Below are 15,753 nucleotides of genomic sequence, written 5' to 3'. Positions count from 1 at the left end.
ATGGTGAAGCGTGTGGCTGCTGCTGCTGCAGAGAAGGTAACCCCTAGGTACACGTATGATGTCACCACCTCCACCTGGCGTCCTACGAGAGTGAATGGCAGCTGACTTCTGCCCTGTCTCGATGTATGAAAGACCATAACCTTGGTTTTCCCAAGGTTCACAGTAAGACCCCTCTATGTGCAGAAATCATCGAGTGCATGTAGATGCTGCTGTAGACCTCCTGGAGACTCAGACACTAATAGAATATCATCAGCATAAAGCATAATATGTACTGAGGTACCTGCTAAATCAATTCCATCTCCGCCTCCCCGTGTAATGAAGTCAACCACCTCATCAATGTATAACCCAAATAGCGTACATCGTGTGGGGTCCCGAATTACCCACTGAAGGGCCCCCTATTCCGTTACCGGAATAGTATTTGCTTTATTACTTTGAAGAGACTGATTTTGGACTGACGATAAGCCAAACGCGAGATCTCGGAGGAGCAAGAGTCGGGCTGAACTGTACACGGTTGGAGAAGCACCAATGATGACCAATCTCGAGCCTATGCACTCTTCCCAATGGAATGAGGGAAGGCTGCAAATCTGAGGTTGAGGTAGGGACTGATTGGGACTGTTTCTAGGTTGTGAATGAATGCCGAGTTTTACCTTCACCAAAGTGCTGTAGCAAAACGATGAAGATAGGTATGCTGAAAACTGCTCTTATGCAGAAAACGCAAGGTATTCTGATGGCTGAATGCTGTATGCTGATGTGTTTTGATTATGGATGCTGAATGCACATGCGTTGATGCTCCTAGTTGCTGAAGGATGAAACGCTGGTTGAAAACGCTGAGGGCTAAAGTGCTCTAGATGCTGAATATTCAATCGTTGATGCTCCTTAGGCTGAAGACTCCAATGCCTGATGCTTGATTGCTGAATTATGATATGAATGAATGAAGGGTGCAAAAGCAAACCTATTTATATGAGTGCTAGGGCTGGTCGGTTGTAGCTAATTTGCTACACGACTTGTCCAAAATGATAAATGGTATTAAATGCTAGAAATTATGAGAAAAATGCCAAATAAATGCTAATAAATATCCTAAAAATAATAGATGCTATTTCAAGGCTTCTGCAATGATCTATGTGCAATGGATGAATGATATGCAATATGTAGAGTGCTTTCTAATGCAAACCCTAAGGTTTCTACGGACTCTACATGCATGAATGAATCTCTTCAAGTGGGTTAAGGGACTTGACTGACTAACTGACTTGTTAGCAGTCATTTCCTGTCTGTATATTTACAGCAGGGCCTCTGTTGTGGATGTGCCCGCCCGATTTAGGTGTTTTCTCATTTTTTTCCTATTTTTCCTTGGTGTGGAAGGTTGTCTTGTGCCAGTCAGGCTGATCCAGATGCTGGCCGACATTATTTGTAGCTGGCCAACTGATTGTTGCTGGCCGACTGGAGCAGATCTGGTCGTGAGCTTTTCCGCCTGCTGTCGGCGGCTGTTTTTCAGCAAGCCGACTGGTCTTCTGGGGCCATATAAAATGGCCCCTTGCCCCCCACACATCTCATTCTTGTATCCGGGATTTCTTGTGTATATAGCAGAGTTATACGCTTCCTACACCGGAGGATTCAGAGCATCATTGCGAGGCATCGGGCTCGTCCGACCAGGCATCTCACTATGGCAGATATCTAGGCCATCTGGCAGAGACCCATGCTAGAGCTCCTAGGATGATTACGACTCCAGCCATATCACTGTCACTTTTGTACTCCCCCATATTCATGTATTCATGTATCCATGTACTCATGTACCCCATTTTGACTAGTAGCATTAGCTTCCGCCCTTATCTCTTTTCTTTTCCAGACAGTGTATCAGATGTCACATGGTTGTAACTTTGGTCTCATAGGTCACTTTGGCCTTTTGAAGACGTTAATATAACATTTCATTTCATTTCTCTCTCTTCTTTGCATTTTTTTGCTGTGCACTTGCTCTAGTGTTTTCAGATCTTGTCTTCATCTCCTGCATATTCTGACATGGTATCAGAGCTCTAGGCTCTTGGAAGATCTTGGGAACTGTGTGAGCAAGGAGGGGTCTGTTTGTGTTTCTGATTGGAGGACTGTTTTGGGCCGTACGGGAAGAGGAGAAGCAAGTGGAAGGCGGGCTTATTTGCTGGATAACCACTTGCAGGTTTAGTTCTTCATTTTTTCCCACCCACCTTCCCTTTTCAGTTACACCCCCGCAATGGCAGATTTACTTTAGATGGCTGCTGTGAAGCACGTGAAGATCCCGACACTCCTCACGTTCCCAGTGGACCATCAGCTGGACGGGAACAACTACAGCATATGGAAGGTAATGATGGAATCTGTTTTGAAGTCTTATGACCTTGCTGATTTCATTGTTGTTGGGGTTCCATGGCCGTAGTTAGAGGAAGGGGAGTTACCCTCTATTCGGAAGGAACGTGAGACACAGGCACAGTTATGGGATCGTGTCAATGCTAGAGTCCGTTCTTTCATCTTCCTCAATTGCACACCACAGGTGATCAACCACATAAAGCATATGACGCTGGCGAGAGGTATTTGGCAGCATTTGGCTTCTCTCTACAACAAGGTATCGCCCATGAAGAGGAGAATCCTACAATGAGCAAACTGCCTATTTATAGGCTCTTGGACACAATGAGAACTGGCCGACTGCTGGTCGGTCAGCAGTCGTGGTATTTATTCCATTGAAATGCAGCATTTCTGATCTGGTCCAGCCCGCCTCTGATCTGGTCCAGCCGACCACTTTTGCAAGCAGCCGACAGCACAACCAAATCCTTCCATGCCTTGCTGCAAGTCCACCCTTGACCAAACTACACCTTGTGTCCCAAATTCTAACTCTAGGATCTTTTTCTTGGCTGCACCTTCTGGATTAGCTCTGGGAGTGTCCATGGCATTTCATGCACATGACAGTTTTTTTGCTGTGCACTTGCTCTAGTGTTTTCAGATCTTGTCTTCATCTTCGCTGCATATTCTAACATGACTCACTATGGCTGAGGAATGACCTACGTAGCTTGTGCCTGACATATCTTGGATTGAGGACTACAATGGGATCAAGGCGTACGACAATTATCATCCTAAAGGGTACTAATACTGTACAATATTGCACTAATGATGATGAGCCGTCTTGTCACCATGCACTACAGTGCAGAGTGCATGTGACATTCCCTTTTGCTTAGCTTGGCGGCAGGTTCATGGCTTCCAAGTAGTCCGCCAACAACTGGGGTACTCTTGAAAGAACTCCTCGTCTAGCCAAATGGCTTTGTGGGTAGCTCGATCTCGGAACTTCGTATAGAATGGACGTATTTGTCGACCGGAACCATGCTTCCAATGATGAAGAAAAATCTGCTCAAGCTCGATAACTTCTGCTTCGTCTACCACGTCTGGTTGCTATTCATCTGAAACATCACACACTTCTGGTCCAACATATGGTTTTAGCCAAGAAACATGGAAAACATCATGCATTGTCCAACTGTTAGGCAACTTCAACTTCATGGAGACATCAATTATCTTTTTAACTATTGGGAAAGGTCCAAAACTACGGAAAAAAAGCTTGGGACAACGTTTGTCCACTTGTTTCAATCTCTGTTTCATGATGCGCAGATAGACCCAATCCCCTTCCTTGAAGTGGACATCTCGTCTAGACTTATTTGCCTGTCTACTATAAGCTTCCTGTGCTTTGGTCAAGCGGTCCTTAACTGACTCAATGATTTTGGAAAATGCCTCCGTCGTTTTGTTAGCCTCAAGAGATGGAGACACCACTCTTGTCAAAAGAGAAGAGAAACGGCGACCAAAGGCTGTTTTATACGGAGTCCGTCTGACACTGGATGAATGAGTATCGTTCAAGATGGCTTGGACCAATAGAAGATAATGTTTCCATTTGGACCGCTAGTCATGACAATATGACTTGAGAACATCAAAGGCCAATTGGTTATAGATTTCTGTCTGGCCGTCTGTGTGTGGATGGAATGCACTAGACAACTGTAGCTTGGTTCCAAAGTTTTCGAATAATGCCCTCCAAAAATGCGAGGTAAACTTGGAATCTCTGTCTGAGGTGATGGTGCTAGGCAAACCACAAAGGGGTACCAATGTCTGAGAAAAAGACGGGCTACGTCCTCAACTGTGGCCGTATGCTTGCATGGGATGAGCATGCAGAACTTATTGAAGCGATCTACAATGGTAAAACAGTGTTATGGGATCCGGTGGATGCCGGTAGAGGCCCTACAAAGTCCATAGAGATGTCGATGAAAGGTCCGTCAGGGATAGGCAAAGGTTGAAATAACCCAGCCTTCTTTGTATGTGGAACCTTAACTTTTTGACAAATCTTACAAGCTTGAACATGTGAATATACATCACGCCTCATTTTTGGCCAATAAAAGGATCGTTCTAATTTCTCGAGGGTACTGTTGATACCTCTATGTCCTCCAACTAAGGAGTCATGGGCATCATGGAGAAGAGCTGGTCGCTTTTCCCAAATGACACAGAGACGATTCTTGAAGAACAACCAACCGTTCTGCATTGAATAATGGCCAAGCTCAGAAGTGGGCCAAATTGTATTGAGTACCAAACTTAGGGGAGTCGACATACTGATCTTTCATGCTATCCAAGTCTTTTCCTGTGATTTCGAGAATAGTAGACTCTTGCACTGCCTGGATGCTGGCCTTTCGACTAAGAGCATCTGCAACAACTGGGTTATGCGTACCAGGGATGTACTCGATCATTCCTCCAAATTGATGGAAGAGCTGATTTCATCTGGCTTGCCGATCACTCCACTGGGCACTTGGCATGGTTTGAAGCCACTTTAGTGCTTGGTGGTCTGTTTTGACTGTGAAAACTTGTCCATAAAGGAAAGGCTTCCAATGTTTGAGCATTGTGATCACACCCAAAAGCTCTTTGTTATAAACTGAATAATTCTTTTCGGTGACATCAAACTTTCTACTGTAGTAGGCCACGGGTCTATTGTCCTGCGGGAGAACTGCACCTATGGCTACATTGCTGGCATCGGTAATGACCTCAAAAGGTTTATCCCAAGATGCTAACTTCAAAACAGGCGCTTCAGCTTTCTGGAGTCCACAGAATGCATGAAGCGCCTTGCCTCTGACTGGGACTTTTTTGTTGCGAGTCTTCACCCCCTTGAGCAAGTCGGTGAGAGGTGCTGCGAGGTTGGAAAACTAGTGAACATGGGTGCTGTAGGCTTGACAAAGACCTACGAAAGAATGGATCTCTTGGGCGGTCTGAGGGATGTCCCAATCCAAGATCTCTTGAACCTTTGAGGGGTCCAATCGAATCCCATCGGAACCGATGATATAGCCCAAGTATTGAACCTCTTTAACGCCGAAGATAGACTTTTTGGCGTTTATGTAGAGCCCATTATCTCGCAAAAGTTGCAAGACTCTTCACATCATTCTCATGTTGCTTTGCAGTGGCTGAGAATACAAGTATGTCATGAAGAAATATGAAAACACACTTACCAATGAGGACTGCGAAAATCCTAGATATCATTTTATTGAAGGTTGCGGGTACATTGATAAGCCCAAAAGGCATGACTGGCATTTATGTAGAGCCCATTATCTCGCAAAAGTTGCAAGACTTTCTTCACATCTTTCTCATGCTGCTCTGTAGTGGTTGAGAATACAAGTATGTCATCAAAAAATATGAAAACACACTTACCAATGAGGACTGTGAAAATCCTAGACATCATTTTATTGAAGGTTGCGGGTGCATTGGTAAGCCCAAAAGGCATGACTACGAACTCATAGTGACCACGCTCTGTTCGGAAAGCTGTTTTCAGAATGTCAGCTTCGAAAATGCGGACTTGATGGTAACCACTCTTGAGGTCAATCTTAGTGAAAAATTTTGTACCGTCTAAATGCTCCAAAATGTACTCAATCCTTGGCATAGGAAACTTATTCTTAATGATGAGTTTATTCAATGCCCTGTAGTCTACACAAAGGCGTGCAGACTTGTCCTTCTTTTGGACAAATAGGATGGGTGCAGCGAATGGTGAGGAAGAAGGCCAAACGAATCCGGCTCGGAGGAGCTCAGATAACTGTCTTTCTAGCTCACCCTCTAAAGTCTTGGAAAGATGATAGGGGAACCTGCTAGGAGGTTCTGATCCAGGGACCAAATCGATATGATGGTCCTCAGGACGTGATGGGGGGAGACTGGGTGGGAGATCTTCCCTAAGCATAATGTCCTGATATCTAGACAAGAGGTCTGCTAACTATGGGACGAAGATGAGATAGCTGCTACCAATGAGGTAGAGGCTGTCTGAGCATGAACATAAAGTAGTGTCCCTTCCGCTCCCTTGCGGATAGCTCATCGGGCTTGGAGGTGCGAAATCAATGGGATGCCAAGAATGCTTCTATCCCCACGAATCATGACGGGCTCAGGAAAACCTTTACAGATAGTAAAAGTGTTCTGCTCCCAATCGGGAATAGGCTTATATTGACGAAACCACTGGATTCCTAAGATCATCTCACACCCCAGAAGAGGCGAGAATGAAATCTCGTTCGAATGAGGCTTTTTGAACGTCAAAGGCAAACTGTTGTGCCTTCTGAGATATGTGGGTGCGAAGACCAGGTGTGAACCCGTCCACATCCAAATGATATGGCACTAATGTGGAGCTCATTTTGTTAGCCAACCGAGGAGAGATGGCGTCCTCAGAACTGCCCATGTCGAATAGGACTACAAACTGTCAGCCCTTGGCAGAGCCATAAGTTTGGATGGGGCTTTTCTGTGCAGCATCGCTCTCACCCTCCTGCTTAGCATCAAATACCACGGATGGCATAGGATGCATAGAAGGTAAAAGCTGAACTGCATTTGTGGCAGTAGGCGGGGCTGGAGGAGCTGGAGATGCTGTGGCAACTGTGGCAGAAGGAGCTTGCTATTTGTGGCAATCCTTCCTACCATGCCTGATGGTATGACAGAAAAAGCATCTATTTTCTGACTAGTATTTCCTTTGCTCCTCTGGAGGAAGATAACCTCCAGTGATGCCTGCTTTAGCCTTTTCCTCGGGGGTTTTCTTAGGTTTGGATTCCTTATCCTTCTTACCCGCTGAACTAGAGCTATTACTGCCGTCCTCCTTAGCATCTTTAGAAGATGCATTACCTTTTCCTGGTTGCGCAGCAGATTGCTGCTGTTGGGGTTTGGTACTAGATTGCGACGACTGCTTAGGCTTGCCTCCGTTCATCTTCATTTCTTCATTTTGAGCCAGAGTCAAAGCCCGGTCATAGGTATTGGGTTCAAAGTTACGAACTGTGAACCGGATATTAGGATCTAATCCACGAATGAATTGATCCATCTTGGCCTGCTCAGATAACCCTAACTGCTGTGCTAAAGTTATAACCTTTCTGGAAAAGTGAAGCACAGGTGATCCGTTCTGTTTGAGTCCATAGAACTCATCTGGTCATATACTTGGGGGGGGGGGGGGGGGGGGGAGGGGAGCTGGTCTTTAGGTCATGGACAAATGTATCCCAGCTAAAAGCTGTGACACCTGTGGTTTGGTTTGTATGAAGACTAGACCAATGCTGCCACCAAGTGACTGTCTCACCCGTAAGGTGGGGAGCGGCTACGTGGACTCTATCTTGTGGATCTGTAATCCTAGCTAAAGGAAAATGAGTGGTAAATTGATGAATGAACTGATTAACTGCCAAATGATCACACTTACCATCATACTTACTAAAATTTGGTTGCGTTCGAATGATGGTAGTCGATGTTGCGGGTTGTTGGCTGGTGGCACCTAAGGTTGGAGAAACTAAAGAGAGGTGCTGATATCTAAGATGCATAGCCCCTTTTTCCCTTTGGTGCTCGAGTAACATACGTTCTCGATCGCGCTCTTGTTGGTGCTCCCGAATGGCAAGTTCAGCCTGACGCCGGTCTTCTTCGATCCTGCGTTGGGCTTCCTCATAGTCCCGTCTCTGCTTTTTCTTGTTGCTTTCTTGCTTCAGCTTCAACTTTTTCTTTTCTCCGTCGAACCTCGTCTTCTCTTCTTTGTCGTTCCATCTGAAAGAAGAGGGAGATGTAGTCGGAGGAGGAGGTCGTGCTGCTGTTGCCTCCAAGAGTTGGAGACGAGGCTGGTTCTGAGCTCTAAGTAGAGCTATGGTATCTGCAGTAGTTGGAAGCGCAAGGTCTCCTTCGTGGGAGATGTCTTCTGGTTGATGTGTACTCTCCTCTGTAGACATGATGCTGAAGTCGGTGGTCGTGCCGAAACGCAATTTGACCATCCAAGGATGCCCTCACGCTAGGATGCGGTGTGTGTGGACGAGCTGAATCTAACACCAATGTAACATGCAGTGGAAGTATTCGCAATTACTGTCACACAAGTCTCACACTGCCTTCTGTATCCCGAGTTTCGCGAGTTTAGCAATCCACTTTTATGACTTCAAACTTTAAGAGATTGAGAGAGAGAGAGAGAGAGAGAGAGAGAGAGAGAGAGAGAGAAACTGTACACCGTATGGGGTCCCGAATTACCCACTGAAGGGTCCCCTATCCCGTTACCAGAATAGTATTTGCTTTATTACTTTGAAGAGACTGACTTTGGACTGACGATAAGCCAAACGTGAGATCTCGGAGGACCAAGAGTCGGGCTGAACTGTACATGGCTGTAGAAGCACCAATGATGACCAATCTCGAGCCTATGCACTCTTCCCAATGGAATGAGGGAAGGCTGCAAATCTGAGGCTGAGGTAAGGACTGATTGGGACTGTTTCTAGGTTGTGAATGAATGCTGAGTTTTACCAAAGTGCCGTAGCAAAACGATGAAGATAGGTATGCTGAAAACTGCTCCTATGCAGAAAATGCAAGGTATTCTAAAGGTTGAATGCTGTATGCTGATGTGTTTTGATGATGGATGCTGAATGCACATGCGTTGATGCTCCTAGTTGCTGAAGGATGAAACACTGGCTGAAAACGCTGAGGGCTGAAGTGCTCTAGATGCTGCATATTCAATCGTTGATGCTCCTTAGGCTGAAGGCTCCAACGCTTGATGCTTGATTGTTGAATTATGATATGAATCAGTGAAGGTTGCAAAAGCAAACCTATTTATATGAGTGCTAGGGTTGGTTGGTTGTAGCTAATATGCTACACGACTTGTCCAAGATGATAAATGGTATTAAATGCTTGAAATCATGGGAAAAATGCCAGATAAATGCTAAAAAATATCCTAAAAATACTAGATGTTATCCTCCGAGATCTTGCGTTTGGCTTATCATCAATCCAAAGTCAGTGTCTTTAAAGTAATAAAGCAAATACTATTCCGGTAAGGGGATAGGGGGCCCTTTAGTGGGTAATTCGGGACCCCATACGGTGTACAATTTCTCTCTCTCTAAATCTCTTAAAGTTTGAAGTCATAAAAGTGGATTGCTAAACTCACGAAACTGAAGATACAGAAGGCGGTGTGAGACTTGTGTGATAGGATCCTTAATTACGAATACTTCCGCTGCATGTTACACGTGAGTATCAATTTTGAGGCTCATAGTGATAAGTTAGTTATCCAAGGCACATAATTGGTGCGAGATTTCGTGGTTGCCCCTCTTATAGGAGCAGACATAATCTTAGGGATTCGGTGGCTTCACCAATATTGACTGGGAACAACACACTTCTTAGATTTTCCGGAATGTGTCCAAAGCTCCCGTCATCATCAAGTGTGAACCAAGCATTCTTGACTTTCCTCTCATGAGTCACATGTAGGCTAAACGAGAACTGAGGAAAGGCACACAAGACGTGTTGATCTATGTTCAGACCACCTAGACCGTCACTAGTGCTTCAAAGAAGTCCCAGGCCTTCCTTCGAGACAATCTCCTATCCCAAACTCCCCCGATCTTGGAGGATCACAAAATTGATCTCCTTCGAGGCTCGGATCTCTGAGTAAGTTTCCATATCGCGTGAGCAAGGCTATGGAATCAGAGTTGAAGTGCCAACTCCAAGTATCGTTGCAATCAAGATTCATACATTTGAGTGTCTCCTTCTGCACCGATCCTTTTTGTCAAGAAAAAGGATGGATCTTCCGGACTTTGTGCGGATTATCATGCTCTGAACAAGCTGACAATTAAGAGCAAGTTCCTGATGCCTCGGATTGACTATATACTAGAGAGGCTGAATGGAGCCAAGGTGTTTTCGAAGCTTGATCTAAAAAGTGGATACCATCAGGTATGGATTGTCGAAGGGGACATCCCCCAAGACTTGCCTTCCGCACTAAGCGGGCCTACTATTTGGTCCGGCAAACGCCCCGTATTCCCTTGGCACTTGCAACCCATGTGAAACTACGCCAATTTATTTTTGAATGGGTGGCCATTTTTCCTTAAGCAGGGTTCCCATAAACTCATTGTCTATCTCCACTTGCATGTGGAGGAGTGATGCATATGACAAGGGTGATCTCAGCTCACAATGTAATTGAATGTGGTATTATAAATGTGATGCATATGACAAGGGTGATCTCAGCTCACAATGTAATTGATTGTGATATTATAAATGTGATGCATTTTGGATGTGGTCCTTTTGTGCATGTTTTGGACTGGGGATTGGGTGACTTCTGCTTACACTTTCTACTGTCCAAGCAAGATGTCTTCCTTGTAGGGTATAAAAAGCAGTGCTGTTGATGTTGTTGAACTTTTTGTTATTTTTGTTCAATAGGTTAGTCAAAGGCTTATGATACAAGGCACGCCTAAAGCTACAAAGTATTCTGGCGGGCTTGATGCTGTACGGAAGATCCTGAAAGCTGATGGAATCCGTGGACTTTACAGAGGGTTTGGAATGTCTATCATGACCTATTCACCATCTAGTGCAGTATGGTGGGCATCCTATGGGGCCAGCCAGAGGCTGATATGGAAGTAAGAAATAAAAAAGTTGCGTATTTCTTCAAATGACAATGAAATTATATGATTAGAAGTAGAAATTAAAGGCGACTGCTGTAAAGTTTGTTTTTTTGCTGAGAGTTATATGTATATTATGATTATATACTGGGTAACAGTGATGGTTAGGGCTAGGGTTTAGCATAGTGCTCGCCATTTGTGAACCCTGATCTATAAAGGGACAGGTCCCAAGTGAAGGTGAGGAAACGGGGTGTACATGGATAGTTTAGTGGCATGCCTGTAAAGGGTTTTCAAGTCCTTGAGGCACATGGTATGTGGAAATGATGAGATGGGAAGAAGAGGAGCATCAAGGAAAGGGACAACTTGGGGCAGAACCAGACGGAGGTCATGGAAATCTGTAGTGGTTCCCAGTTTATGAAACACACGAGTGCACAGTGAGGTAATGAGTGAGATTTAGCCATTGTAACTTCATTCTCATATTAGTAAATCAAATCCTTTTTTTTTGGGGAACCCATTACATAAGATGAGAGTTACTCATCATAGATTCCCTTCCTCCTCCTCTTACCCTCGTAAAAAAGCATATTCCGTTGGAGCTTGTTGTTAGCCAAAAAGTACGCTTCCAAATGTACCCCACCGTCATCAAAATGAAGTTTCTTAACACCGTCTTTATCCACAAGTTTAGCAGGGACTCTATACATTTGAAGATCATTCAAATTGTCAGTTTAGGGGAAGGAACCTTCCTCGCCTAAGTAGTCCGAGAGGAGTCCTCCTCCCAGGTCCATTGTATCCTGACCCATATCCTCATGTTTCCATTGATGCATCCTCTATGATCTGAAATGATCAGATCCATCTACCCGAGCCTCAGCAATGTCCATCAATGTTTCCATTGATGCATCCTCTATGATCTGAACAAGATCAGATGCATCTAGCCTAGCCTCAGTAATATCCTGTAGAGGCAAGACCACCCCCGTCTCAGCCAAAGAATCCTTTCTGAAGCCTTGTGATCATTAAGTCTATGCCATGTTCTCCCTCTAAGAGGACCCTCGTTTATACCTTTCCCATTGATGTTACCTTACAGGCCATACCAAGAGGTGTCTTCTCTTCCCATGCCCTTTGCTCTTGCCAAACAATCACTTTATAGTGGCCAATTTTGTCACGTGCACCCTACACTGGGGTACCTAGTGACACACTGGCATGCTCATCAGTGCAGCATGTGTACAGAAGTAGCACCTTTTTTTTTGGAATATTTGTAGTCTCTGAGCCTTAGAGGTCAATCCTCTTAACCCACTTGGAGAATTCATCATACAGGACCATGCAGCTGACTGCCATAGCCATAGCTGCATGTGTAGGCATGTTTAGGATCATTGCGCATAGAAGGGGCCAGCCCTAAGGCCAGCCCCAAGGCAGCCCAACATGGGCTGCCTTGCAAGGGGTAGCAAACCCCTAGCCATACAAGAAGGCCATGCAGTCGGCCAGCCCTTGGTGGCTTAGGTGACTGGGTCAGGCCTCCAGTTGGCCAGCACCCGCCGACCAGCCCTACAGCAGCCGACTAGGCATTTATGCCAGTTGTGGGCTTTTACAGCAGCCGACAGGGTATTTACAGCAGCCAACCAGGTTCTCTAGCAGCCGACTGAGCATTTAAGGCAGTCTTGAGAAAAACCAGCAGGCCGACAGCCTTCTTTGGCAGCCGACCAGCAGTAGGACGCAATATAAAAGCATGTGCCTCAGTCCCACTTCAAAATATTCAGCAGAAAGTGCAAAAGCATACAACATCCAGTTGACTCCAGGCATCAAGGAAGCTCCTCTTCACATTCAGCCAGCATATGTGCAGTCCTACAGCTATCAGGACTTGCATTAGTGGCCAGAAGAGTCTTCAGCAGAGCCTCGGATTAGGTGGATACTCAGCCGATGTATGGTCTTCCTCGTCCTTGCATTGGGCGTTCACATCACTTGTTTTCTCAAGCATTGTACAGCATTCTCCAAAGAATAATATAAGCAAATACTCCTGCTTGAAGAAGGGGGGGGGGGGGGGGGGGGGGTCTTCAGTGGGTATTGGGACCCAATACTATGTCATCTTCTACGTTCTTATTTTCATTCTTCTCTCTCTCTACTCTCTAAATTGGATGCTAAAGATGCTCACCACATAAAGGTATAAATAAGGCCCTGTTGTGCGTTATCACACGGTCAAGCTTAGTGCATGTAACATTGGTAATAGAGCATCAGGCTAGTAACCCAACTTGGCTACTTAAAGAAGTGAGAGCATCCGGTGGATTGTTAAACTGCGGTCTAGAAAAAACACCTAGGCCTCCACCATGTCAGGAGAGACATCACATCAAGACGAAAGCCAACAAGAAGAGATGGAGGCACAAAGCTTCCAAACAGAAAAAACACTTCCACCAAGCACAGAAGAGCTCTTGAGAATAATGATGGAGCAAATAAATTCTCTGAAGATACAGCTTGCTGCCGAAAAAGAGAAGCAGAAAGAAGGCATCTCAGATCTGGCACGGGTCCTTCTCCATAGGGAGGAACAAAGAAGAAAAGGTGAAGATTGACGTGAAGAACAAAGAAGAAAAGATGAAGAAGCAAAAATAAAAGCAGAAGAAGAGAAAGAACTGAGATGTGCGGAGGAACAAAGGGATAAGGAAGCCACACACAAATATAAGGAAGACCAGCGCCGTAGAGAGAAAGCCGATCGAGAGTTCCAGCAAAGACTCGACTGGGAGGCGTGCAAATCCAGCATCAGCAAACAATGGCACAGATTCTGGAGGCCCTCCCTCAGTAGGCTCCGAATTCCTGGTCCTCCACCGCCTCTACCACCACCGTCATATGAACCTCTCCAAATTTTCGTAAGTATGATGGTAAGTGTGATCATGCTGTTGTTACTCAATTTATTCATCAATTTGAAGCACATTTTCCTTTAGCTAAAATTGCAGATCCACAAGACAAAGTCCATGTAGCAGCACCCCAACTCATTGGGGAAGCTGTTACTTGGTTGCAACATTGGTCACAACGTCACACAAACCGTGTCACAGGCCAATTCCGTTTTCATTGGAACACCTTCGTGGTTGACCTCAAAGCCCGTTTTCTTCCACCACAGTACATGACCAATCTTGAGGATGAGTTTTACAAACTCACTTAGGGCGGTTCCCCTGTTTTGACCTATTCCGACAAGGTCATTACAATGGCCTAGTAGTTGGGCATATCGGAAGAAGATGAGCTCAAGCAGTTCATTCAAAGTTTAGACACTACCATTAGGTACCCAGTGAGGAATTTTGAGTCTCAGACTTATGCACGGGCACTAACCCTCGGTCATAATTAGAAGCTGATGCTGAATGGAGGTAAGCCAAGGCAGGTACAGTCTTCCCCAAAGCTCCAACAACAATAATCTACCCAGCAGTCATCTACCCAAGGTAAGGGGGCTCAAAATAGCAAAGACCAAAACGACCAAAAGAAAAATTCTCCGGATCAATCGGGCAATAGAAAGGATTCTACGCCCAAGAAGACTCCTGAGGAAAAAGCTAAGGAGGGCATCACTGGAGGTTATCTCTCCGTGTATGACGAGGATTGCGTCTTATCCATGGGGCTGTCACTCCATGGTAGGACTGATATTTGTGCCGAGCTTTGTCTATGGGATTGTCACTCCATAGGAAGGCTCGTGCTAGGATTTGTGTTTTGCCTACGGGACTGTCACTCTATAGGAAGACTAGGACTTCATATTTCTGTCGCACCAATTTTGTACCCGACAAGAAATTCTTGTACAAGTTTCATGAAACAGAGATTTCGTCCATTACATGTGCACATGCATAAACTTGTTTTCGCATGGTTTGTTTTCGTGTGTTTGCCTAGTATGACGTGCTAGTACACTGGACGGGAACGCCCCTTTGTACCGTGGGTGTGTTGTCTGGTGACGAATTGGTGTGGCGTGTGAACAGGCGGTAAGTATTGCCCTTTTTTGGCCTTTTCAAATGTAAAATCCATAAAGTAATATAAACCTTAATGTTTATAAGGTTGGGTGTTCACACACATTTAAAATATTGACCGGACACCTTTTTAATGTGGGTGCCCAACTTAATTAAGGCTTAATATTTAAGACTAGGAATTGCATGGAAAACATTTCTTGCCCGCACGTGGATGGTAAGTGGGGGGTGGTTGATGGAAAGTAGGCGCCTCCTCCAACCTGCCTGGTTGCTGCCTTGAATCCATCTCCTCCAACTTGCTTGGCTGTTGTTGCAACAGTACTCGCCTACTGCCTAGTACCCGCCTGCACAACAGTACCCGCCTGTAGGACAGTACTCGCCTGCAGAACAATACCCACCTGCAGTACAGTACCCGCCGCTGCCTAGTACCCAGTACCCGCCTGCTGATCTGTACTTGTTGCAGTACTGCACCTGCATGTGTGCTGCAGTTTTGTATCTGCCGGTTGCATCTGTACCCACCTACTGTACCTGTGGTGGCTGCTGCCTTGTACCCGACCATTGTACTTGCTGATTGTCCTGCATGTACCTGCTGTTTGCACCAATTAGGAGTACATTAAAAGGGGATGGTCTTCTCTCGTGAGATCTGAATTTAAATCTTTATTAGGTACTTGTTTCTGTATTTTCAAATTCAGATAATATTAAAATTAAATGTTGTTTTTATAAGTCTTGTGTAGGCAAGCATCACTCCCAGTTGCCTTCACCATGGAAGGCCACCGGGATGGTGATCTTTCCCGTGATTACCCTGACCGCGCCCTCACATTTAGAAGAGTCAGTGAAGGTCATTGGGGTATGAGAAAAAGCTAGGAGCAAAGCTTACTTGAGAGCACTAGGTATCACTCCCTCCGCGGTGATTCACCTTGCTAGGCGTTAGTACGGGCGTGCCTGTTGTTGGTGCACGGTCCCGGAAGACCAGTGGGGAGCGGGTGTTCACCCAGTGAAGGTGGGAGATT

General features: G+C 45.4%; 1 protein-coding gene across 2 annotated transcripts in view; it reads left to right on the top strand.

Annotated features, from left to right (window-relative positions):
* LOC147613733 (uncharacterized) overlaps window positions 1-15,753 on the top strand; it is a 99,397-nt gene that overhangs the window by 20,677 nt on the left and 62,967 nt on the right. For both annotated transcript variants that reach the window (XM_086781711.1, XM_086781712.1), the window contains exon 3: window positions 10,648-10,844. In XM_086781711.1, coding sequence (XP_086637837.1) covers window positions 10,648-10,844 — 197 coding nt within the window. The remainder of the gene's footprint in view (window positions 1-10,647; window positions 10,845-15,753) is intronic.

Source organism: Cibotium barometz, chromosome 43 (genome assembly GCF_041138505.1).
Source record: "Cibotium barometz isolate CiBa-2024 chromosome 43, ASM4113850v1, whole genome shotgun sequence".
NCBI lineage: Eukaryota > Viridiplantae > Streptophyta > Polypodiopsida > Cyatheales > Cibotiaceae > Cibotium > Cibotium barometz.
This window is presented reverse-complemented; position numbering and strand designations above follow the sequence as displayed.